Source organism: Pelodiscus sinensis, chromosome 5 (assembly GCF_052426305.1).
Source record: "Pelodiscus sinensis isolate ZL-2025 chromosome 5, ASM5242630v1, whole genome shotgun sequence".
Lineage (NCBI taxonomy): Eukaryota > Metazoa > Chordata > Testudines > Trionychidae > Pelodiscus > Pelodiscus sinensis.
This window is the reverse complement of record NC_143056.1, coordinates 129,485,394-129,512,351: the sequence shown is the minus strand read 5'-3', so window position 1 is coordinate 129,512,351 and position 26,958 is coordinate 129,485,394. Positions and strand designations below refer to the sequence as shown.

At 51.9% G+C, this 26,958-nt stretch overlaps 1 protein-coding gene across 1 annotated transcript in view; it reads left to right on the top strand.

The window, feature by feature from the left end:
* Positions 1 to 4,867: 4,867 nt before the first annotated feature.
* The window catches only part of LOC106731659 (uncharacterized), a 44,153-nt gene continuing 22,062 nt past the window's right edge, over positions 4,868 to 26,958 (top strand). The window contains exons 1-4 of the mRNA XM_089778844.1: positions 4,868 to 5,006; positions 5,185 to 5,311; positions 18,228 to 18,344; positions 21,350 to 22,453. Of these exons, the coding sequence (XP_089634970.1) occupies positions 4,899 to 5,006; positions 5,185 to 5,311; positions 18,228 to 18,344; positions 21,350 to 22,453 (1,456 nt within the window). The 5' untranslated portion in view covers positions 4,868 to 4,898. The remainder of the gene's footprint in view (positions 5,007 to 5,184; positions 5,312 to 18,227; positions 18,345 to 21,349; positions 22,454 to 26,958) is intronic.

Genomic DNA, 26,958 nt, shown 5'->3' with positions numbered 1-26,958 from the left:
TCTCCTCCGCGTGTCTCCACTGTAAACAAGAGGGACACATCCCAGGCAGAGCGATGCCTCCCCTGGGTTAAAGTTGCCTGACACATTGACTTCAGTAAGACCTTGTTTTCATTGCTTCTGGCTTCTTCAGACAGGAGCAGTTCGGGCTGACTTGCTTCCTGCTGGGTGTCTGGCTCAGGCTGAATGTTCTGGAAAGTTTCAGTGGAAAGCGGAGGAATACGGGGCTGGAAGGGACTGCAGAGCAGGGATGGGAAGAGGGGGCAGGAGTGGGCCCTAGAACAGGGGTTTTGACCAGGGCCCTGTGCCCCCCTAAGCATGGCCCTGGGGTGCGCCAATTTTTTCTTAAAAACAGGCAAATTGTGCCATGTTTTCTGTCTTCTTGCCTCTTCCCTGTAAGCACTGGGTGGCTCCTGCTGCTGGCCGGATCCCTGCTCATCAGCCACACAGCCACCCACGTGAAAGTGCCTAATGATAGGCGTAGGCCAAAGTGTGCCACGCTAGTGACAGGGTGAACATGCAGAGTGTGAGGCCAGCTGTTCCCCCTGCAGGTCCACCAGTGCAGCCCCTGCTCTCAGCCAGCAGGTCCCTGCCCCCCAATTCCATTTCTGGCTGCACGCTGCAGTGACTGGTGAGTGCAGGCAGGCATCGGGTGGCAGCTAGTGACGTGTCTCCTCTGTTGCCCACCCGTCAGCCCTTTACCTGCTCTTCCTGTTCTCTTCTTGCTTTACCCTTTGGCACCCGCTCCTCCCCCCCCTCCCGCTCCTCCACATCTCCACCATGGGTGTGTGCGTCCCACGGCCAGTGCTGTGCACAGAACCAGCACTGGGCTGGAGCACTCAGGTCCTCCACTGCCTCGGACTGGGCCAGCAGCCTGGGAAAGCACAAACCCCTCTGGGCCAGGGTGTTGGCTAGGAGAACCCAAGCCCTGGATGTGCCAAAGCCCCGCACAGTGCTGGCCCGGGGAAGGCTCTCTGCCCCTCAGCTGAGCTCTGGAGTGATGGTGGGAAATGATTTCCAGCCTGTTCTCGCCCCGAACCTGCAGCCTTCACAGCAGCCCCAGGAGCTTAGAATCCTCTTCACACATACACACCCTGCCCTGGGGCCTGCCCCCAGGAAATGTGGTGCTGTGCCATCTGGGGCTGCTGAGAGACTTCGCCCAGTCCGGGGCAAGGTGCGAAGGGCGGCTCTGCAGCTGTGTGCCAGTTGAGAACTGCTTGTCTAGATCATCACAGACTTCACTATCACCAGGGATCTTAGTTTTCCGTGATAACCCTCCGCCTCACCAATTCGCTTATAAAAAAAATCATAATCTATATTTTTGGTGATTAAGATAAGGTGATTAAAATAAGACGTCCTACTCATCCTGGCTAATTGCCATTGATGGACCTATTCTCCGTGAACTTATCTACTTCTTTTTGGACCCCTGTTAAAGTCCTGGTCTTCACAACATCCTCTGGCAAGGGGTTCCATAAGAACATATGAGCGGCCACACTGGGTCAAACCAAAGGTCCATCCATCTCATTTCCAGCCCCTGATAAACAGAGGCTAGGGACACCATTCCTGCCAATCCTTGCTAACAGCCATTGATAGACCTTGTAACCAGTCGGACATGATCCTCCTCCCTCCTCGTCACTTGTGTCTAGCTGACCAGACATGCTCCTCTACTTTTCCCTTCTTCCCTGACCTTGGCTTTCTTGGTTATAATTTGTTAAGCTTTTTATCACACCTTTAGTATGTTATAATGTAATTTCTTGTATTCACGGCTATGAGACCCACTTTGCTTAGAAACCATATTGCTTATGATTCTATGTATGTAACCTATGGAATGTGTGTGAGGTGGGAATGAGAAATATCCAGACAAAAAGGCAGTTTAGGATCCATGACCTTTTAAAGGCAGGCAAAGATCCTGCAAGTAGATAAATTAGCTGACAAGCGACCAGGAAGATCTTCTCCTTTTGGAAGGGATGTAACAGCATGTGAAACCTGGGACTGTATCAGAGGCTGTAGCCCTCCTGAAAATCCAAGGGACTCCAGGGATAGCCGTGAGCTTCGTGGTCAGTCGCCAGGAAGCTGATGCCTGGCCAGCTCAAGCTACCTGTGAAATAGGAAGTTACCTATGCCATGTCTGCAGCCTACCTTCAGCTGCCAGTATGAATGAGAGGTGTGTGAGTATCATCTTACCCTTAAGAATCTGTAGCTTTAGTACTGCTTCAGCTCACCCTTTGTCTGGGTTATTTTCTTGACTGGTCCAGGGACTGGCAACAGACTAGAACTAGAATGTATCTAGTTCTTTTTTGAGCCCTGTTAAAAGTCCTGGTCTTCAGAACATCCTCTGGCAAGGAGTTCCACAGGTTCACTGTGAGCTGTGTGAAAAAAACCCCTCCTTTTGTTTGTTTTAAACCTGTTACCTATTAATTTCATTTGGTGCCCCCTAGTTCTTAAATTATGGGAACAAGTAAATAACTGTTCCTTATTCACTTTTCCCACATCAGTCATGGTTTTATAGACCGCTATCAAATCCCCCTTAGTCTCCTCTTTTCTAAGCTGAAACTCCCAGTCTTTTTTCTAAGATGAAAAGTCCCAGTTCCACAGGTTGACGCTGTTCTGCCTGAAGAAAAATTTCCTTTTGTTTGTTTTAAACCTGCTGCCTTATTACAGTCCCAGCCTTTGCATTGGTGTTTTTTCCATGTAGTACCGATGTCTGTCACACAGCATCTTGGACAGACAGATGCCTTTGCTTTAGGTTGCCAAGGCCCTCTGTCTCACAAAACACAACTGGGACCTGCAGAACACTCTGCCAGTATTGCATCTCTAGCACCCTCCATAACCACTGTGTTCAGGCAAAGCCAGCAGCTGTGCTGGCAAATGTGCTGTTTTTATGGTTAGCAAAGGCCGCAGAAATATCTTACCCCATTTATATTTTTCACATCCAAACCAAAGTAATGATCTTTATGCAAGAGGCTAAACACTGTTAAGATGTACCGGGCCCTGGGTTTTAAACTCATTGTACATCACCACCCTAATGGTGACTCCCCCGATATCACTTAGCATGAACTTTTTCTGATGGGGAAAAGCCCAATTTCTTCTGGACCCCTGAGATCTTGTGTTCAGTTTATGGAAATATGGGTACCCTGTCCTTAATGCCTGGCTAAATTCTAGGGGAATTAGAATCCCTTCAAACCCATTCCCTGAATGTTATATTTTAGGTTTATTGCGGAGTAAGTAAAGTCTTGTGTGTGTTCCAGTTTGGCAATGAGCGCATCGAGGCAAGGACGCTCTGAACTGAATTGACATTCGGATAGTGAAGTAACTTGTGTCAACGTAATTCTACATCAAACTGGTTTTGGTCCAGGCACTGTCCATGCATGCAGGCACATTGGGTGGCTGGGGCTGACCCAGACCTGGCCAAGGACAGCAGATTGTCTTCAGCAGCCTCTGCCCCACCTCTGTCCACCCCCACAACAAAGACAGACCCAGTCGGCCGCTGGAGCTGGCAGCGCTGAGCCACCTCCAGGCTCAGGGTAGGGTTTGTACAAGGGATGTTAAATATCGGTTAATTGAGAAAGCTCATGATCCCATCTACATGTTTTGTTAGTCTATAAAGTGCTACCAGACCATTTGTTGTTTTTTTCTGTAACAGACTAACTCAGCTACCCCCTGAAGCGCCTTAATCCTTATGTTAGTCAACTATTCTATAGTCCCCAGGGGTGGGACCAGCAGCCAGTGTATCAGAGACAGCAGCGCAGGGTGTCAGGTGGGAGCCTTGTGGACTGGCTGCCCTGTCGTCCAGTGCTGCTGCCTCTGATAAAGAGGCAGCAGCTCGGGGAGGCAGCAGCCCCTGTCTGGGGAGGGTCTGATCTCCTGGACCTGGCATGAACCAGAACTGCCTGCCAAGTTCCTAATACAGGGCGTCCCCACTATAAGTCACCCCGGTATACATCCATTCCACACTAAAGTCGTTGACGTTTGTAGGAACCGACGTGCTATAAGTCATGCGAAACACTCCCCCCAATTTGCTTAAAGGAAGTCACTCACAGGGAAAAATTTCCCTGCTTTAAGTTGTTTCACTATAAGTCCAAGTTTTTTTTAATGTATCTTGGACTTATAGCAAGGACAGCCTGTACACTTTAAATGGAGAGCTGCAGTGCGGGTTGGTGCCGGATCTGCATGAGCCAGGACTGAGCCGGGCTGCTGGTCAGCTTGCGGGAGGGAGGGAAGGGAAATGCAGGCAGTCTATTGCAGTGTTTCTCAACCAGAGGTATAAATATCCTTAGTGGTACACGAGAGAAGTCTGGGGGGTACGTCAACACAACTGAAATTTGGAGAAAATTTTTTTGTTTTAAGTTTTACAGCGTTTTATTACTGTTGTACTTTTCACACCCAATAACGTCATTGCCCACCCAGCTACGATTAAGTTGTTTAAACAAATGTGTCGAAATGGTAGGGGGAAAAATGTGCATGTTAGAAAACTATAGATACTGGGGGGGGGGGTACTTATAATTTTTTTTGAAAAAGGGGTACTTCATAAAAAAAGGTTGAGAAACACGGATCCGATTGCATTAACCTTTAAGCTTTTGCTTACTAGTTAATCAGTTAATCGACTACACGATTACATCCCTAGTTTGTACTGGACCCACATCTCCCAGCGCCCAGACTCCTGGGATCCCAGGCCCGCTCCTGCCCGGCTTCCAGCCCGGCTCCTGGAACAAGGTGCCCCGCCTGCAGCCGGGCGCTAGGGGGCAGACTGCAGGCGGCCAGACGGGGCGGGGCGGAAAGGGTTAAAGACCAGGCGCTAAATCCGCCCTGGAGGCGGGGCGCGCGGGCGGGGAGGGGGCGGAGCTTTCGCCGGCCCGTCTGAACCCACGCGAGGGCGGCAGCCCCAGCAGCGTGCGCCCTTCATGTGCGCATGCTCAGTAGGACGGGGGAGGGGGGAATCGAACGCTGAGCGGCAGCTGTTTGTGTGGTTCCAGCTGATCGCCCCGATGGCTGCAGCGGGGCCGGCGCAGGTAGGAGGCTGCGGGGGCAGCAGCGGGGTCCTAGGGGGCCGCCTGGGCAGAGCAGCCTGGGGGGGGGCGGGGCGCAGGGCGCAGGGGAGGCCCCTGGGGGATGTGGGGGAGTGTCCCTGGGGCCCGGTTGCTGGCCTGGGGGTGCCCCCTGCTGAGTGCGGGTCGCTTGTGCCAGCAGCCCCCGGTGGCGTTCGAGGACGTGGCTCTGTATTTCACCCGGGCGGAGTGGGCGCTGCTGACCGAGTCAGAGAAGCAGCTGTACGGAGACCAGATGCAGAAGAATTACCGGGCCCTGGCTTCCCTGGGTAAGGCCCACGTTCCCTTCTTGGATTCACGGCTGGGTTCCCTGTAAAAGCCCTGGCTGCCCTGTGACACCCAGCAACCCAGGGGCGGAGAATATCAGGCCCTTTCAGGTAGTCGGGTCTACAGAGCCTGGAGCTAAACTTAATGTAACTTGTTTACACGCATCTGAGGCCTGGCAGAGAGCACCTGAGCAACAACCTGTCCCAGGAATCCCGGCCCAGACACTCATGACAACAGTCATGCTCAGAGCCGGGAGAAAATGTTACCTGCACATTCTAGCCCACCCACCTTTGCCCAGTTCCTAAGGCTCAAGACCTAAATCAGTTGGTTTAGACACTCACCCTTTCCCAACTCCTAGGGCTCGGGGCATAATTTTACATGCTGCGCTTTTTGCCATGGTTTTTATTAATGGAAAAATATTACACAAAAAAGGAATACTCTTAACCTCTGTCTGTGACCAGTCACCCAAACAGGGCATGTCTACACTGAGTTTTTTTCAGAATAACTCCCCTTTTTTCGAAATAACAAGGTGAGCGTCCACACAGCAAGTTTGTTGTTTTGAAATGATAGAAAAGCAGACCACTAGAACTGGGAGGGACCTCGAAAGGTCATCAAGGCCAGTCCCCTGCCCTCACAGCAGGACCAAGCACTGTCTAGATCCCTGACAAGTATCTGTCTAACCTGCTCTTAAATATTGCCGTTGATGGAGATTCCACAACCTCCCTAGGCAATTTATTCCAGTTTTTAACAATCCTGACAGTTAGGAACTTTTTCCTGATGTCCAACCTAAGCCTCCCTTGCTGCATTTTAAGCCCATTGCTTCTTGTTCTATCCTCAGAGATCAAGAAGAACAATTTTCCTCCCTCCTTCTTGAGACCCCCGTTTTAGATGCTTGAAAACTGCTATTATGTCCCCTCTCGGTCTTCTTTTCTAAACAAAACAAGCCAATTTCTTACAGTCTTTCTTCATAGCTCATGTTTTCTAGACCTTTAAGATTTTTTTGTTCTTGTTGTTGCTCTTCTCTGGAACCTGTCCAGATTCTCCACAGCTTTCTTGAAATGTGGTGCCCAGAACTGGACACAATCTTCCAACTGAGGCTTAATCAGCGCAGAATAGAGCGGAAGAATGACTTCTCCTGCCTTGCTCACGGCGCTCCTGTTAATGCCTCCTAGAACCATGTTTGCGTTTTTACAACAGTGTCACACTGTTGACTCCTATTTAGCTTGTGTTCTACTATGGCCCCTAAATTCCTTTCTGCAGTATCCTTCCTAGACAGTCGCTTCCCATTCTGTATGGGCATGTCTACGCTACAGTGTTTATTTCAAATAACAAGGCAAGTTATTTGAAATAATTTAATGTCAACCCAGCAAGCCCATTATTTTGAAATAAATAACAGGCTTGCTGGAGTGAAATAAACTCTCATTTCATGAGGAATGATGCCAGTGTGATGAGAGTGCTGTTTCAAAATAGGGTGAATGTGGATGGTGCAGATGTGCTTAATTCAAAATAATTGGCCCCCAGGGCTTCTCACAGCTGCCCCTGTGGCCACTTTGTCCATACCCCTCATAACTCTATAGTTCCCCTTCCCCCTCCAGCCTTTAAAGCTGCAGCTACAGGGGAAACTGCATGTGGCACCACACTGGCCCTGACAGCCTTGTGCCACACAGCACCCTGGGTTGCTGCCATGGCAGACCCAAGTGCTCCCTCCATGGCTGCAGGGGAGTCCGCAGCCACTTCTGAAGCCCCTGCCTGAGGGTGAAAGAAGGCATCTTCCTGGACTGCTGCAGAGATCCTGGGTCTCCTTGAGGTCTGGGGGAATCCTAGAGCTGGAAGAGATCTCAGAAGGTCATCAAGTCCAGCCCCCTGCCCAAGGCAGGACCAATCCCAATTAAATCAACCCAGCCAGGGCTTTGTCAAGTCAAGGCTTAAAAACAAGAACAGCATCCAGGATCTCCGCCCAAGAGGCGGAACGCTGATGCGTATGGCCTGATGGCCACCAGCCTGGCCCAGAAGGGGCACAGCTGGACCCTGGATCGAGTCCGGATGAAAACTAGAGATCTCCGGCAGGCCTACACTGAGGCAGGGGAGCAAAGTTCACACTCCAGGATGGCCCCGCACACCTGCTCCTACCTCCAGCACTGGATGCCATCCTGGGAGGGGGGCAGGTGGCTTACCCCCCTTGCCCGTGGCCTCCAGCCTGGCCACACCCGTCGTCAGCCTCCCCGAAGGTGGGGCTGTGGACCAGGGTGATGAGGAGGAGGCCAGCATCGACACCATGCCCACCAGCCAGGAGGTGGTCATCTCTGGAGCCGGTACCCCCCTCCCAGGATCTGTCCCAGGGCTCAGTGGAAGCTGGGGAAGGCACTTCATGTGAGTTCCATCACTTTCCCTAGCTACACGTGGGGGGAGGCGTCGGGCTGCAAGGGGCTTCAGCGCTCCTCGCTCGGCCTTCTTGGCCTGGGCATCGCACAGCAGCCTGTGCACATGGAGCACCAGTCCGGGGCAGATAGCCACATGAGGCTGCCACACAAGAACCCGTTGCTCCTGCTGACAGGGTTTCGGGAGAGTCCTTCCTCACTCCCAACTCCATGCTGGGACACTCTCCCACCACCAGCCACCACTAAGGAGGCTGGGGTCATGGACACACACAGCAGTGCCGCACAGGCTTATGTCCGCACTCCTGGGCAGCATCTGCTCCCGGCCAAGTGTGATGCAGCAGAGGACACCAGACCACTGCATGGGAACCTGCCGGGAAGTGGAGGGGACCCCAGTAGCACCTTCTCTAGTCAGTGGCGTCTGCCACTCAGGCACGTTTCCTCCAATATACCCCCCTTCTCCTCTTCCAACAGGCAGGGGTAGAAATCCTCTCTCCGAGGGACTGCCAGTGCTGGACCCGGCGTGTGTGCACTGCATGGAGGGAAACCGTGCTGCCCCATCTCCCCCTCCTGGCTGCAGGCGCCCAGCCTGGCCGGCACCTTCCCATGCCTGCTTGTTCTGGGGCGTGGGGGGTAGCAAGGCTCTCTGGGACGTTCGTGCCCCTGCAGCACAGTGCCCACAGTCTATGCCACAGATGGCTTTGCTCAAAGCACGTCACCGTCACCTGAACCCAGACCTTTTGGTGTCGGCTCAGGGATGAGGGCTAGGTTCGAGGCACAGTGTCTCCTGGGGTGACTGCCCTTCTGTGTTCTTCACAGCCAGACCAGGTGCGAGAGCGGTGCTTCCGCCCCCGCCGGCGCCCGCCGCCCAACCCCGTGCGAGCCGCCGGCGCAGGCAACCCTCTGAGGACCAGGAGCGGGAGCACGTGGCCTGCCTGCGTGCCCTGCAGTGGTCTCTCAAGCGGCAGAAGAAGAAGTGGGACGCCAACTTGGAGCTGCGCCGCGCCGCACGGCGGGAGCTGTTGGAGCAGAACCGCAGCATATACGCGGCTTTCACCGTTGCCATGGGCCACCTGGTCGCTGCGATTGAGCGGTCCCGGAGCTACCCTCCTGCACCCGCTCCTTCCCAAGGCCCTCCCACTCCTGCTCCTGTCTCCGCTTCTGTCTCCACCCCTGCCCCTCCAGCTTCTCCCCCTAGTCCCCCCTGTGGCCGCCAAGGGCCCCGCACACGAAGCAGTGGGACCTCCCGTGGCAGGCGCCGCCCCCAGCCCTGAGCCCCTCCTCCCCTTTTCTCCCCCCTTCCAGGTTCTTGCTCCAGTTCCTCTGCAGTGATATTTACCCCCCAATAAAAAACACTTTATTTTTCACACCCAAAAGTCTGCTTTATTGTATCTGCAAGAGGGTTGGAGGGGTGGGAAGAGAGGTTAGGGGAAGGGAAGGGTGTGGAAGGAACGGCACAAAAAGGCAATGCAGAGGCCCCGGGGGCGGGGGGGGGGAGGCCCAGGGAAGAGTGTCACAGCTAGCCTTGGCTGAAACTTTCCCTCGGGGCCTCCTAGATGCACACAGCCCCCGACGGGCCTACTGCATGACAGCAGTGCGCAGCAATTCAAAGGCCTTGGTGAGCCGCTCCCCCTCCCGTGACAGGATGGCACATCTCCCCTTGTTCTCATACAAGTTGTGCAGGACACAGCAGCCTGCCACCACCTGAGGATGTTCTGGTCGTTGAGGTCCAGGCAGGTGAGGAGACACCAGAACCTCCCCTTCAAACACCCGAAGGTGCCCTCCACCATGATGTGGCGCCTGCTGAGCCTGGCACAGAAGTGTTCTTTGGTGGGGTCCAGGTGTCCCATGTAGGGCTTCATTACTAGGGGAGCAAGGAATAGGCTGTTACCCTCAATACACATGGGCATGTCGACATCCCTGACCCTGATGGAGTGGCTGGTGGGAGGGGAGAAGGAGTGCCAGCGTGCATCCTCTGGCAGAGGCTGGAGTTCCTAAAGCTGCGGGCATCATCCGCTTTCCCCGGCCACCCGGCGTTAAAGTCAGCGAAGTGGCCTCGGTGGTCCACGAGGGCCTGCAGGTCCATAGAGAAGTACCCATTCTGGTTGATATAATTGGAGGCTTGGTGGTTGGGGCCCTGATGGGGGTGTCGGTGCTGTCCATGCCCCCCTCCTGCTGCCGTGGAGGAAGCCCACAGCAGCAAAGCCAGCCACGGTGGGGTCCACGTCAACCAGGAAGATGACCCTGTGCAGCGGGATTGCATTGATGGCCCTTCCCACCGGTAGAATCAAGGGATCACAGGGTAGCCAAAGCCCTTTGGCGTTCCCACAGCACGAGCAACCCCCAGGAACCCCAGCTCCAGCATGGGGAAGGTGGAAGTGCAAAACCTCCAGGAAGGGAGAGTCCACTGTCCCCTGTCTCTAGGGAACCCATTGCAGTAGTTCCCCACCCTCTTGGGACAATGGCAACAGAGTCCTACCTGCATGGGCATGGGCATGGGCATGGCCACGACGGTCGACCTTCCCCAGGCCAAGCTGGTTCCCGACGGAGCAGTAGCAGTCTGGTGTGGCAACCTTCCAGAGGGGGATGGTGGGTTGCATGCCTGTGTCCTGTCACCAGAGGGCAGGGGTGAGCCACTGGCACAGCTGCAGGGAGGTGTCACTGTTGGTCGTCCCACCGCTCCATAAGAATCCAGACCCACGAGTCGGAACTGCTGTCCCAGTTCCAGAAGGGGCGCTCCACGATGTGCAGGGGAGGCTAAGAGGGGCTGTGGTGCATGAGCCGCACGTGGAGTGGGGTGAGGAGGTGCCCCAGAGTGAGGTGCTGGTCCTGCAGAGCCACGTGGGTAGCCTGCAGTAACTGCGCCAGGAGGTCCGGCTCCGTGGCAGAAGTGCTGTGGCATGCGCAAGGGCAACCAGAGCACCCAGGGAGCTGAGTTTGCTGTCCCTCAAGGAGGTAGGGCAAAGACGGAGAGTCTGAGACACGACTGTAGAGGGGGGACCCCGTTAAGCATGAGCCTGAGGCAGCAGCTGCTTGTCCCCGGGATGTGGGTGCAGTGATGCTCCCCTGGGATGTCCGCACCTCTCTAGAAAAGTGCCCACTGTCTAGGCAACATACGGCCTTCCTCGAAGCCCATCCCCATCGCCTGAACCGAGCCCTTCGGTGTTGGCTCAGAGATTAGGGCTCGGCGCCATGCACAGTGTCTCCTGGGATGACTGCCCTTGTCACTTCACACCTAGACCAGCTGCAAAAGTAGTGTGTCCACCACCTCCTGCACCACCACCCCCACCCCACGAGAACCTGGTGCAGGAGCACCCTGAGTGCCTGTGGGCCCGCCACAGAAGTTTTGAGAAGGAGCAGCAGTGGTGGGTTGCTTTCATCGAGGACTGAGCGCGGAGGCGGGCGATCTGGGAGCAGCTGGCGTCAGCAACAGGCCACGTGCTCCTCAATCACCACCGCCACGGAGTGCCTGGTTGCAGCTATCAAGCAATGCACCTGCTGCCCCCGCCCCCCTCCAATTCTCAGCACTCACCCCTGCTGCCCCCCAATTCCTTCCCCAATTCCCCCCTCCCTACTCCTCTGGGCTTCTCTTCCTAGCCCCCCCCAGGAGCCACCGGGGCCTGCAAACACGTGGCAGTGAAACTTCCCGGGCAGCCAACGTGTCTTGGCACCAATCCCAACCCCAGCCCATAACCTATTCTCTCCCCTCCCTGCTACCAGATTCTTTCCCCAGTCCCGCACTTGTATGTTCCCTGAATAAAAATAACGGAGGTTTTTGTTTGAAAACAAGACTTCTTTATTGGAGCTGTAGGGGAGGGAGGGAAGGGGAAGGTAGAGGTGGTGGTGGGGAAGGCACACGGGGGCAATGCAGAGACCCCTTGTGGGGAGGGTCTCACAGGTGGCCTCGGCTGAAATGAGCCTCAAGGCCTCCTGAGTGAGCGCTCCATGTGATGGGTTCACTGAATGGCAGCAGTGCCCAGCGGCTCAAAAGCCCTGGGCAGCCGCTCAACCTCTGCCCCCCACCCCGGCAGGAACATCTCCCCCTTGTTCTCTCTCAGATTGTGGAGGACAAAGCAGGCTGGCACCACCTGGAAGATGTTATGGTCGCCGAGTTCCAGACATCGTAACCTCCCTTTGAGGCAGCTGAAGGTGCCCTCCACCACCTTGCGGCACCTGCTGAGCCTGGTATCGAACCATTTCTTGGTGGGGACTAGGTATTCCATATAGGGTTTCATCAGCCAAGGGATCAAGAGGTAGGCGGCATCGCCCAGACATACATGGGCATGTCGACATCCCGACTCTGATAGCGTAGTCGGAGAAAAGTGCCAGCGTGCATCCTCTGGAAAAGTCGGGGGTTCTTGGAGAAGCAGGCTTCATGTCCCTTCCCCAACCACACGACATAAATGTCCCTGAACCGGCCCTTGGGGTCCAGAAGGGTCAGCAGCATGATTGAAAAGTACCCCTATTGATAGTGGGAGGCCTGGTGGTCGGGAGCCGGGATGGGGATGTAGGTGCCGTCAATGGTTCCCCTGCAGTTGGGGAAACTCATGGCCACAAAGCCAGCGATGATGGGGTCGACGTTGCCCAAGGTGATGACCCTCCACAGCGGGATGACGTTGGTGGCCTTCACCACCTATAGAATCATCGGGACATAGAATCACAGGGTTGCAAGAGCCCTCGGGAGGTCACCAAGTCCAAAGCAAGACCAACCCCACTTAAACGATCCCTGGCAGGGCTTTGTCAAGCCGGGTCTGAAAACTCTGTAGGGATGAAGATTCCACCCCTTCCCTAAGGAACTCCTCCCAGTGCTTCCCCAACCTCCTAGTAAAATAATGAGTCAAACCTGCATGAGCACAGCCCCCACGGTGCATCTCCCCTCACTGAACTGGTTCCCGACGGAGCGGGAGCTGTCCGGCGTGGCGAGCTTCCAGAGGGCGATGGCGACGCGCTTCCGCAGGGGCATGGCGGGTCTCATGCGGGTGTCCCATCGCTGGAGAGCAGGGGCGAGCCACTTGCACAACTCCAGGAAGGTGTCCTTCCGCATGCAGAAGTTCTGGAGCCACTGCTGGTCGTCCCACTGCTGCATGAGGATGTGGTCCCACCAGCAGGAACTAAGGATGTTAAGAAACAGGTCATGGACTAAGCATATAGTTGATACAATTTGTATCGACTACACAATTAGTCGATAAGGGGAGGTGCCCTGTCCTGGCTCTTGCTGGGTTCCCACTGTGGCTCTGCCGCTTCAATGTAGTAAAAGCCCGGCGGCTCTTCCTACATTTAAATTGCGGAGCCGCATCAATCCTGGAGCCAGTGCGAGCTGGAACTGCTCAGTCCTAACTTGTGCCAGCTCCAGTAACTACCCCCGCTGTGGCTCTGCAGTTCAATATTTTATTCGACTAGTCCCACCACCCTAGTTGACTTAAATGTAAAATTAATTATGCAAGGGTATGTCAACACTAGCCCCCTAATTCAAACTAAGGAGGCTAATGTAGGCATTCGAAGTTGCAAATGAAGCCCAGATATTTATTTGCATCTTCCCATCCAGGCGCCATTTTTAAATCTCCCTAGTCCGAAAACTGCCCGCGGCTACACGCAGCAGTCAAACGTTAACTCAAACTAAGTCCTTAGTTCAGGCAGTTAGTTTGGACTAAGGGGATTTAAAAATGGCGCTCGGACGGGAAGATGCAAATAAAGCCCGGGATATTTAAATGCCTACATTAGCCTCCCTACTTCAAACTAGGGGGCTAGTGTAGACATACCCCAACAGACAGAAACCATATGGCTAAACAATAGGGAAGTAGGGACCACAACAGTAAAATAATAAAGAAGTTGAGATTTCACTCCTACAACTGTTGGTAAGTGATTTGTAGCCAGACAGAACAGTGTCAAACAACGTTTTCTTTAAGCTTCTTAAGATCTGTTTCCTTATTTGAGGATGGTGGGTACTATTAGGACCGGATCTTCTTTATAGCTGATATGATATGATTTTTATGGAATGTAGATGGAATGTGAGGATGTGACTTTTTCTGCTTCTTGGCTCATGGTCACTGCTCTTCTGATATGGCTGCAGAAAGAGGCCCAGAGCTTATAAAATCTTTCCTGCTGCTGTTTGCACAGCCACCCCTCATTCCTCTGAAGAAGAGGGTACCTCCTACATTTAACAACCCGTGCGGTTTAACAGTGCTTGCACCCTAACCAAAGCGATCTGAAGGTCTGTATAGGAATGTTACACTAGCCAATTAGCCCATCATAAAACGGGATTTTCAGGTCTCTCCTCCACGTCCTATTCCCTTTCTATCTCAGTCTTCTTTCCTGAGCCTCCAGTCTCTCGCTCCGTCTCTCTCCTCTCCCATCCTCCTACTGCCTCCCCCCTCTCTCTCTCAGCTCTCTTCCATCACCTGCCTCTCTCTCCACCTCTCTTTCTCTTCTCTCCCTCCTGGCTCTCCTGCATGGGGAGCGCGGAGCCCAAACAGCTGTTTGCGCCATTTGCTCCCACAGGGCAGCCCCGCGGAGCTGCTTCCTATAAGCTCTAGCTGCCCCCCTGCACCATTTCCCTTCACCCCAGCACTGATCCTGCAGCCTCCCAGTTGTCCTCCCCCTCGTTCCCCCGCCCACCCCGCGGCCAGGGGGTGGGGCCCGGCTGTGTATGTCACCGCCCCGCCCCCCTTCACCTCCCGCCGTGGCGCTCGGCTGAGTTCTGCACCGCTCAGCCAGGCCGCCTCGAGGAAGCCCAAATGGCCGCTTACTCTGCTTGCTCCTCTGTGGCGGCCCGGCACCCCCATGCGCCCAAACGGCCTCTTGCTCCTCCGCAGCGGCCCGGCTGAGCAGCACAGAAATCAGCCGAGCGCCATGGCGGGAGGGGAAGGACGTGACTCAGGCAACAGAACCGCCCAGAGGGAACAGCCAGCATTTCAGCGTTACAGAGTCACAGACATTGGGCTACTATATATATGATAGCACATTATGGCTGATCTCTTTATGGCTTGCCACAAAGAGCTGTGGAAAACACCAATAAGGCCACAAAGAAGCAAACGCTTCCAAACATTTCCTCCCTGAAACGTTTTTCAGGAGATAATTGGGTAAGTGAAATAATGACCAGGCGAGAGAATGTAGATGGAGTCTTTCTGTTCACCCTGTGTCCTAATCTGAGAACAGAGGGATGAGAGATCAAGTCCCAGTTGTGCCAGATGCTGCACAGACGGGCTCCCATCCGTGTGAATGCGCTATTTCAAAATAATTCTGACGAATTTCGATGTTCACGCTATTTCGATTTTGTTATTTCAGGAGTTATTTCAATTTTACTTATTTCAGAATGATTTGCTAGTGTAGACATGCCCTCTGTGTGAAAGGATGGAGTCCACACTGTTCACTCTCATTAACACATTGCACGTTGTAGTGCACTTAATCACGAGGCTCCTATCCAAACTTGAGTCAGAGCTGCCTAACCTGCTGTGATCCAGGGACCGGAACAACGCCACATTACTTTTGGCATTAATGGAGCAGCTGCACATGGTGGACCATCGCTCTTCTGCTGTGGAAACAGTTCCTGAGTGATGGTATTGCATCATTATATAGATCTGGGAGGATGAACAGCGGATGCAGAACTTTTGGATGCAGAAATCTCCCTTTCCTGGAACTTTGTGTGGTGCTTGCCCCAGCACTGTGATGCAAGGACACCAAAGTGAGAGCTGCCTGCCCGCTTGGTGGAGAAACATGTGGGGTGCATCTAGACTGGCAAAAACTTGCCAGCTGTCTACACTGGCCGCTTGAATTTGTGCAAGAACACTGACGTTCTAATGTAAGAATTCAGTGCTTCTTGCGCAAATACTTTGACTCTCCCGCTCAGGGATAAGCCCTCTTGCGCAAGAATACTTGCACAAGAGGGCCAGTGTAGACAGGCACCTTCATTTTTTGCGCAAGAAAGCCCGATGGCTAAAATGGCCATTGGAGCTTTCTTGCTCAAAAGCGCGTCTATACTGGGCACGGATGCTTTTGCGCAAAAGCATCCATGGCAATCTAGACACTCTTTTGCGGAAATACTTTTAACGGAAAAACTTTTCCGTTAAAAGTATTTCCACAAAATCATGCCAGTCTAGACGCAGTCGTGGTGTTGCCTTTAGGAATCTAGTGATTCCTCAATTGCTACTGGTTGGTCATGAATCAGTTTGGAGTCAGGAAGTGGGGCTGAACTAATGCACACGTGCAGGTCCATTAATTGCATCCTTCTTCAGAGGACGGTGACTCTTGGCAATGTGCATGAAATAGTGGATGGCTTTATGGAAATGGATCTCTCTAACTGAAGAGGGGCGAGAGATGGCATGTCCCAGTTTGGCACTGGACCACATTACCACAGAATACAATAGAGCTATTTTTCCATGGTGCGGTGGGTGTTCCATTGACATTAACAGAGGGTGGACCAGGAAACGTGACACACACACATCTTCAGGAACACTGGCCTGTACAGAAAGCTGCACACAGGGACTTCCTATCCATTCCTAGAAGAGTCCAGATTGAAATACACATGATACTGGGATACTCAGCATACCCGTTGCTACCATGGTTCATGAAGCCTTACCAGGGAAACCTGAACAGCTGTAAGAAGTGCTTCAACAATAGTCTGAGTAGGTGCAGGAGGACCATGGAGTGTACATTTGGCAGACTAAAAGTGCATTGGTGATGCTTTGTGGGAAGCTAGAGCTCAATGAGTAAAATATTTCCATGGCCATAGCTACCTGCTGTATGTTGCATAATATTTGTGAACCTGAGTGAAAATTTTGCTCGGGGTGAAGCACAGAGGCAGATCACCTGAATGGTGATTTTGAGCAGCCTGATGCCAGGGCTATGAGAGAGGGACAATGGGGGAGGGATTAAAATCAGGGAGGCATTGAGGCAACATTTTGAGAATGAGCGCCAGTGATGTATATTTCTGTGCAGCAATCTGCTGTGCTTCATTAGACCAAGTTTAGTTACAAAACACTAGTGACAGTTGATAGCCTAGGTTTTAGTAAGAAAAGTGACTATCCTGCCTATATGTTTTACAGCTAGCTACTGTCACAATTTGTAGTATACAAATAAAGATTTGTTATCTGTAAGGGTATGTCTACACTACCCCGCTAGTTCGAACTAGCGGGGTAATGTAGGCATACCGCACTTGCAAATGAAGCCCGGGATTTGAATTTCCCGGGCTTCATTTGCATAAGCAGGGCGCCGCCATTTTTAAAACCCCGCTCGTTCGAACCCCGTGCAGCGCGGCTACACGGGGCACGAACTAGGTAGTTCGAACTAGGCTTCCTAGTTCGAACTACCGTTACTCCTCATTCCATGAGGAGTAACGGTATAAGATATTTTGTTTTTGTTAAACACTAGTAAACACAAAGCTTTGGTGGGAAGGGAAGTAGTAAGGGGCAGACTGTCATAGAATCATAGAGCTGGAAAAGACCTCAGAAGGTCATCAAGTCCAGCCCCCTGTTCTAGGCAAGACCAATTAGCTATGCTAATTTCAGTATAATTGTGGAGGCCATCTGAAAGGGTGGAGTGAACGGGAAACCAAGAAGTCCCAGAAAGATGAAAAGAATGGGTGGGACAAGTTTGGGGAGGGTGTGGAAAACAGTTCTAAAGTGGCCACAGGGGAGGCAAGTATGCATCTGTTCAGAATAGGTTGTGAGTAGGAATTTCAGCATCTCTCTTTGTCCCTCCATTTACTTTTACCATCCACTCAGCGGCCTCTTTGAATAATCTTCTGATTTTCTTTTCTGTCCTGCCTTTCCATTTCTATCTACTCCCTGTGTTCCTTTTTTTTTTTCTGTGTCAGAGAACTGTAGCCCTTCCTGGACCTTCCTGTAGCCCTTCCTGGACCTTTTTGCTCCACCTTGGTCTCTTTCTTATCTGGGAGAGGCTCTCGGCCAGTGGATTGGCTTTCTCCTGCAGGTCACATCCACGTAAGCACAAGAAACAACACACAGAAACAAGGTGGTTAGTTTGCACACCCCATTGAATCATTAAAGTAAAATACATCTCTTGATGAGAAACGTGCCTGTAGGTATCAAACTTATGGCTGGAGTGGATCCAACAGCTCCACGGTGGCCCAAGCAGCTGAGCATTCGCCCTGTGGAGTGGCCATGGTCTGGGGGGAAAATGCGATGTGAGCTCTCCGTGCCAACCAAATGGGAAGTGTAATTTCAAAAATTGGCGGGGCTTGAAGGGCAGCGGGGTGGCTATCTGTGTACATATGCGCAGGACAGCGGAGTTCAAACTGCTGACCAGAGCGGTCAAGATGGGCATTGTGGGATGCCTCCTGGAGGCCATTTACAGCGGCAGAACAAAGCACAGTGTCTGCACTGATGCTTTGTGGCTGAAACGTGGCCTCCAAACGCGCTACACCTCTCTCTCTTTGAGGTGCTTTTATTTGATCACCAAAACATTTTTTTTTTAATACCCAAAAGTCACGTTGGCGTGTGCACGCCTCCGTCCCCTGTTTTGTCAACAACACTGCGTCGTGTGGAGAAGCGCTTAGTAATGAAACCCATTCTTTCCCCCCAAACAGGCTATTCAGGTTCCAAACCAGACTTAATCCAGCGGATTGAGCTAGGGGAGGCAGAACTCTGGGTTCAGGATACCGAGGACTCCATGGAAAGCTCCAGGTCTGAAAGCCCCTCCTCAGGTGAGTCTTAATAATCCAGTCCCTTCTGATTTACCCAGCAGCTAGAGGAGGGATCCTTTATGCAGATGGGAGCTGAAGGGAGACAAATTCAGGCTAGAAATTAGGGGCCAAGCGTTAATGAAGGGACTTCATCTCGGGAACAGCTCCCCTTGGGACGGGGTGGATTTTCCCTCACTGGGGGTATGTCTACACTACCCCGCTAGTTCGAACTAGCGGGGTAATGTAGGCATACCGCACTTGCAAATGAAGCCCGGGATTTGAATTTCCCGGGCTTCATTTGCATAAGCGGGGAGCCGCCATTTTTAAAACCCCGCTCGTTCGAACCCCGTGCAGCGCGGCTACACGGGGCACGAACTAGGCTTCCTAGTTCGAACTATCGTTACTCCTCATTTCACGAGGAGTAACGGTAGTTCGAACTAGGAAGCCTAGTTCGAACTACCTAGTTCGTGCCGCGTGTAGCCGCGCTGCACGGGATTCGAACGAGCGGGGATTTAAAAATGGCGGTGCCCCGCTTATGCAAATGAAGCCCGGGAAATTCAAATCCCGGGCTTCATTTGCAATTGCGGTATGCCTACATTACCCCGCTAGTTCGAACTAGCGGGGTAGTGTAGACATACCCTGGGTGTGTGTCTAGACTACACCTCTCTGTCATAGACTCATAGACTTTAAGGTCAGAAGGGACCATTATGATCATCTAGTCTGACCCCCTGCACAGTGCAGGCCACAGAATCTCACCCACCCCTCTTAGAATAATCCTCTCACCTAGATCTCAGATATTGAAGCCTTCAAATAGTTTGAAGACCCCAAGATGCAGAGAACCCTCCAGCTGTGACATGTACCCCATGCTACAGAGGAAGGCGAAAAACCTCCAGGGCCTCTGCCAATCTACCCTGGAGGAAAATTCCTTCCCCACCCCAGATATGGCGATCAGCTAAACCCTGAGCATGTGGGCAAGACTCATCAGCCAGACACCCAGAAAGTTCTCTAAAGTAACTCCTATCGTCCCTCCATTGACCTATTTACCTCTGATAATGAATGGTCAATTAGTTACTAAGATCATGTTATCTCATCAAACCATCCTCTTCATAAACCCATCTAGTTTAATCTTGAAGCCAGACAGATCTTTTGCCCCCACTACTTCCCTTGGAAGGCCGTTCCAGAACCTCACTCCTCTAATGGTTAAAAACCTTCGTCTAATCTCAAGTCTAAACTTCCTACTAGCCAGCTTATATCCATTTGTTCTTGTGTCCACATTGGTATTAAGCTTAAATAATTCCTCTCCCTCCCTGGTATTTATCCCTCTAATATATTTAAAGAGTGCAATCATGTCCCCCCTGTCGACAGAGAGATGTAGATTAGGCACGTCGCAATTGCTAATGACGCCGGGATTTAAATATCCCGTGCCTCATTAGCATAAACATGGCTGCTGCTTTTTTCCGAAATGGGTTTTGTTAGAAAAAAACGGCAGTCTAGATGCAGATCTGTCGAAATTAATGCCTTTTTCGACAGATCATGCAAACCTCATTTTTTGAGGAATACAGGATCTGTCGAAAAAGGGTTTATTTTCGACAGATCCACGTCTAGACTGCTGTTTCTTCGGGAAAAAAAACCCCTCTGTTTCGAAAAAAAGCGGTGGCCATTTTTATGCTAATGAGGCACGGGATATTTAAATCTCGGCTTCATTAACAATTGTGACGTGCTTGATTTGCATCCCTCTGTCGACAGAGGGATGCAGTCTAGACATAGCCTGGGAGTCTGTCAATGGAGATGGGGCATCTCTCTCTCAAAACTTAACTCTAGCTCAGCCAGGGGTTTCTCACCCTAATCCTGGCCTGATGTGGAGAAGCTGGGGGGGAAGGGCATTCAAGGGTGAACCTGCCCCATGCTCACCCCACAGTGTTGTTCCCTGGGGCAATACACAGCAATAGCTCTGATCCAGTGGGGCTCACGTTTCATCTCAAAATATCTTGGCATTGGAGAAAGTTCAGAAGGGCCCCGCCTGCTGGGACGTGAGGGCTTTGATTGCCAAAGAGCAGACGTGGGGAAAGGGAGGAATCCAGCGGGGCGCACGTTTCATCTCAAAATATCTTGGCATTGGAGAAAGTTCAGAAGGGCCCCGCCTGCTGGGACGTGAGGGCTTTGATTGCCAAAGAGCAGACGTGGGGAAAGGGAGAAAGCTGGTTACAGATGTGGTTGCCTCATCTCAAAAAATATATCTTGGCATGGGAAAAGGTTCAGAAAAGGGCAACACAAATGATGAGGGGTTTGGAACTGGTGCCATATGAGAAGAGATTAAAAAGACTGCAACTTTTCATTTTAGAAAAGAGGAGACTTAGGGGGGATATGGTAGAGGTCTATAAAATCATGACAGGTGTGGAGAAAGTAAATAAGGAAAAGTTAATTACTTGTGCCCATAACGTAAGAGCTAGGGGTCACCAAATGAAATTAATAAGTAGCAGGTTTAAAACAACAAAAGGAAATTTTTCTTCTCTCAGTGCACAGTCAACCTGTGGAACTCCTTGCCAAAGGATTTGTGAAGGCCAGGAATGTAACAGGGTTCAAAAAAGAACTAGATACATTCATGGAGGATAGGTCCATAAATGACTATTAGCCAGGATGGGCAGGGATGGTGTCTCTAGTCACTATTTGTCAGAAGTTGGGAATGGGTGACAGGATGGATCATTTACCTGTTCTGTTCACTCCCTCTGGCGTCCCTGGCATTGGACTACATGGACTTTTAGTCTGACTCAGTCTGGCCTTTTTTGTCTGTCATGGATGGGACAGAGGGACATATGTGAGAGGCACTTTTGCCCTGGATGCCAGGTTACACCACTTGGTACAGGACTTTGGGCCCAGCCCCACAGGACAGGAGTCGCTGTTGCGGGGTGAGTCACAGACAAGTGGTGGACAAATGGGGAAATCAGACTCTGAGATTTTTTACACTTTGACCAACATGCAAACTTAGCTGCGAGCTAACCCCAGAGTTCCCTCTGCTCTCTCTCCAGCAGGGCGCACGGTCCAGGGAGGAATGAGGAGACAGCTGGAATGTGGGGAGAGTGCGGGAGGAAAGCAGGATCCCATGGCCCATGGGGGGAACCATGGACAGGTTGGAGTTGGTCCCCATGCCGAGTGTAGAAACAGAGTCAGCCAGAGACCGGACCTGGCTGCAGGGCAACCGTCCCACAGCTGCGTGGACTGCGGGAAGAGCTTCAGCAATGCCTCGGCACTGGCCCAGCACCGGCGCACGCACAGCGGGGAGCGGCCGTACCGGTGCTCTGACTGCGGCAGGGGCTTCATCCGAGCCTCGGCGCTGAATCAGCACTGGCGCACGCACACCGGGGAGCGGCCCTACTGCTGCGCCGACTGTGGCAAGGACTTCGCTCAACTCTCACACCTGACGGCCCATCAGCACACGCACACCGGGGAGCAACGGTACCGCTGTGTTGACTGCGGCCAGAGCTTCTGCTGGGCCAAATCGCTGCACCGGCACCGGCGCATGCACGCCAAGGCGTGGCCCTACCGCTGCGTCGACTGCGGCAAGGACTTCGGTGATGCCGCCTCGCTGCACCGCCACCGGCGCACACACACCGGGGAGCGGCCCTACCTCTGTGCCGACTGCGGCAAGAGCTTCGGCAGCACCTGGACGCTGACCCAACACCGGCGCACGCACACCGGGGAGCGGCCGTACTGCTGCGCCGACTGTGGTAAGGGCTTCAGCAATGCCAGCACGCTGACCCACCATCGGCGCACCCACACCGGGGAGCGGCCCTTCCAGTGCACGGACTGTGGCAAGAGCTTCAGCAACGCCAGTGCCCTGACCCAGCACTGGCATACGCACACCGGGGAACGGCCGTACCGCTGTGCCGACTGCGGCAAGGGCTTCGGCAGCGCCAGCACGCTGACCAAGCACCAGCGCACCCACACCGGGGCCCAGCCGTACCGCTGCTCCACCTGCGGCAAGGACTTCAGCCAACAGGCAAACCTCACCCGGCATCTAGCCACGCACGCTAACGCCTCTCGACCGCCGCCAGGGCCTGAGGGGCTTCCAGGAGCCCATGGGCTTGACACAGCAGCACCAGATACAGGCCAGGCTGTGGTTCAGGCTCCATGATGGACGGAGAGTCCAAGTGGGGACAAAGAAGGGAATTTGTCTGAGCACTGCAGGGAAAAGGGTGGACAGATGGATTGTGGAGAAGCTCACGAGCTTATTGTGCTTTGAGTTCAATTGATCATGGTCCATTTCATTCATGTGACCCTCCTACTCCATTTCACTGGGATTGGGCCAGGACACCTCATAGTCTGCCAAACACACACACTCCCTGTAGGCTGTGCGCATGTACAGCCGCTCAGGAGAAATTCAAATGCTTCCCAGCTGATAAACAGAGCGCTCACAGTTAGGTGGAGTGTTTCTATTGGTGGTGCACATTCACACATGCCTCGGTGCACATAAAAAATTATTCCACGCAATGATGGTAAAAATCCTGCCCACCGATGGAAAAGATTAGAAGGAACATTGACACAAACCCCTTCCTGTCTGGGACCCAGCCAGGAACTCCCCGCCACAACCATTGGTTTCAGCCAGGACACTCCAGAAGTGGGATTTGCCGTCCCGTCTTGGTGTGGATTGGTCTGAGGGATAGAGCAGGACAGCCTGCTCTGTGTGATTGGAAGACGGCTCAGGAACTGTTCCGTGCTGCCTTTTTAAAAACGGAAATGTGATCAATAAGAAAAAGATAACGAATCTTTAACAAAGGTCTGTCTAACTATATTTGCTACGAAAGAAGATCCATTCAGTTGGAAAGAGTGTCAGGTGCAATGTTTCACATGAAGTGACCCTGCCGATCTCGACTCAGAAAGGTCACCTTGTTAGTCTGTAGCTGCAAAAACGAGTCCTGTGGTACCTTAGAGACTAACAGATGTATTAGGGCATAAGCTTTTGTGGGGAAAACCCACTTCATCAGATGAATGGGAGTGGAGTTTACAGAGGCAGGGGTGTATATATAAGGACAACAAAAGAAAGAGGATACATGTGTAACTGAGGCTAATGAAATCAGTGGGGATGTGGCTCATTCACAGCAGTGGAATGTGGACATGGAAATGTTGACCATCGAGTATGGGGAGGAAAGTCCGGGTACGGGGGTGTGTAGAGCTGTCTTGTGTTACTAACGGTTCTTTCCTGCTGCTGGTGGACCAAGTGGATGAATCAAATGACTACGTATGACTGTGTGATGAACTACTGTCCAAGGACACAGCTGTCCAGAAATGGAAAGAGACTTTCCATAGAGACTTTATTCTGACGTCCAGAACATTGCGGGACGTTGCTGCCTACTGCTAGGATGGAAAGAGCACAGATTCATGCATAGCTGGCCTGCAGGGAACCCACGGAAAGTAACTTGCAGAAGCAGGTCGCTGACTGGAGCTGGGTCAGCAGTTGTTCAGTGCATGGCCCGACAGGTCTGACCTAGGTGGAGATGGCACAAGGTGTTTTGCACAAAGTCATGGGAGTTTTCCAAAGTCGCAAGAGGCTTCGATTTCTTGTCGGACAGTGGGACGGGGCATAACCCATATCCTGGCTGGATAGTCCCAAGCTTTTGCCATGAGTCCAAATCACTTCAGAGAAGGTATAAAATGTCCCACTCCATGAACTAAAAACATCTGTATGACCGTGCTGTTGAGTGGGAGCACCTTTGCCTGGCCGGGTTGAGTGCCCCATAGTGGGTAGCAACAGATATCTGATTGCTGACAAATTCTCTCTTGTATAGCCCTAGCTAAGGAGAACACTGAGAAATCCACACAGAGAACAGACCTGTGGCTGTCCTAGCACCTTGAGTGAATCACCTGAAAGACTCCTTCTTTGTCTCTAGGACTAGCCATCGCAGTGGTAAAGCTGAGCGGGAGAGAACCCCTCCATGCCAACTCCAATGGATCTCTGTAGCAAAATGACATTTGTCTGGGTACTGATGTCTTGCCTGTGTTTAAACTAATTGCTTTACATCAGAGTTAAAACCTGCTGGACAACTAAAATCTGTGTATTTGTATTTCGCTAGTTGTGTAGAAGTTGTACTGGATCACTAAGGGACGAGGTCTACACAATGGAGCCTATACCAATGGGAATATGCCAGAACAGTTACCTTTCGTATAGATGGCATGTAAGCTGCCAGATGTTTTTCTGCTGTAGCAGGAACACCATCAGTGTTCCCTGTAAGCTGGGTGCTTGAGCGGACGCTCAGGAGTAATTCAGATGCTGCCCAGCTGATTAGCTGAGCATCTGCAGCTAGGTTTTTGTTTCTAATGTTGGTGCACATACCTTGGTGCACATAAAAAACTATTCTGCACATGGATAAAAAATTCACACGTGGATGGAAAAGATTAGAGGGAACATGGAAGACCCCTTCCCCGAACCTCGAGCAGACTCATGATACAACGTTGCCTCTAAAGCTGGGCAGTCATAGCACCTAGTGCTAGTGTTTGCTTTGTAGATGGAAGGACTTGTTCCACGGAGCTGATTTTTTAGTAGACCTCTCTGATGTTATCTATGGTGATATAAGCACTCTTCCACCAAGGTAGCTGTGTCTACACTGGGATTTTGTCAGCATGGTGCTTTTCCATCCCCTGGCCTGACCCATCTAGCTATGCCTATAAAACTTTCAACTGATGACCAAGCTGTAGTTGAGGCTTGATCCCTGAGGCTGTTGAAACTCATTACACTAATTTAATAATGTCCATACAGCTAACATCATTGAGAGAGGTGGCAGAGCGGACAATATTCTGTTTAGAACAGGAAACAGCTTCCATGGGCCATAGCAAAAGTTACAGCAAGAAACACAGAGGGCATGTCTGTGCTACCAGCACGGTGGTGGCACAGTGTAACATTGTACTTACCACAGTGATGAAAGGGGTTTTGCCGTCTCTGTAGTAACTCCACCCCCTTGAGAGGCAGTAGCAAGGCTAATAGAAGAATTCTTCCAGTGACTTAGCTGCTCCTGTGACAGTTCCCCCACATACTTTATGAAATTGGCTTATGAATATAAATATGTGTAACTTGAAGATGCTTTAGACAAAATACCTCATGTCACCTATCGATGTTAATGTTACAGTCTGCAGGATCTGGATCTCTTATTTGGGTGCATGTATTAGTCTTGTACGAAAAGTTAGAAACATGAGGCCTAAAACGGTTTTAAATGTGCAAATGTAAGCTCTCAGCGGTGCTCCTAGAAGCCTTAATGAGTGGGTGATCACCGGCTTAAAGGACAAACAAGGCTATTCTCAAGTCTGTTAAGTCTAAGCAGCGGTTGTTCTTATGAAGACATGTGACCATACTACCTAATAATGGGGTATCAGTTTGACCAGGTAATTTCCCATGGGAAGTGGGGGTAGCGAACAAAACATTCCCTCCAAGGAGAGACAGTGTATATGAACAATGCGAAGCTATCTGTCCTTTTGTCTTCCCCTGGCTTGGGGAAGAGCCTGGAACATTAAGATACAAAGGGAACCACCAGAGACCCAAGTCAGAGTAAACGATTATCTTTTGACTTTAAGACTGGCCTGAAATAAGAATGAGCTCTTTAGGGTTCGGAACAGTTGGTAATTTTTTTAACTGAATTAGTTATGAGGTTTTTTTCATTGTAATTCGGTAAATTATGTTGCTCTGTTTGTTTTCACTTTCAGCAACTCAAATCCTGCTGTTTGTACTTAATAAAGTCGTCTTTGTTTCCTACCAAACCCGGTGTAAATAACTGTTACCGGGGGAGGGAGGGACAATCAGTGTACATAGTCCCTCTCTCATTTGACAGAGGGTGAACATCCTCATGAGCTTTTCTTTTACTCAGAGAAAGATGGGTTTATTTAGGGGTGTGATCTAGGACTGCGTTCTCCCAGAGCTGAAGTGATTTAGTGTCTGCTTTGCTCTTCGGGGTGGGGTGGAGAGAGCGAACTCTGTGACTTGTCTAGGGGAGACCAGAGAATCTGGCCCATCAGGACAGGGTGGTGAGGAGCCCCAGAAAGCAAGGTGAGTGTCGGGGCAGAGTCACACCAGGGTACCGAAAAAACAACAAATGGTCTGGTAGCATTTTATAGACTAACAAAACATGTAGATGGGATCATGAGCTTTCGTGGGCACAGCCCACTTCTTCAGTCACACTGCCATAGCTGGGACCTCTGGTCTCTGGCTCGATGCTGCTCCATCTGTGCCCGTCCACTTCAGATTGGCACCCAGAGGGGTTTGCTCAGGAGGGGGAGGGTGGGTCATATGGTGTCCCAGGCAATGAGTTCCACAGCACATGCCACTTTTGGGGGCAGATCCCCACTGCAGGGCTGAGCAAGGCTGCTGGCCCGGCCCAGTGGGGTCCACCAAGGGAAACCTGTTTAAGGAGGAGCATGCTGCTGTCACCCCAAGAGGGGATCTGCCCCACGTGGGGCAGGAAGCTGCAGGGGGTGTCCCCTTGAAAATGGGGGCCTTATTTAAAAGAACTCACGTATATAGTATGCCAGATGGGGGGGGGGAGGCGATCAATCCCCTGGCTGGAGCCAGGGTTAGCCCCCAGGTTCAGTCCGTGGGGCCCAGACTTTCCTTTGGGGCCTTATTTGCTATTTGTCCTCCCTGGAGGGCTTAGAG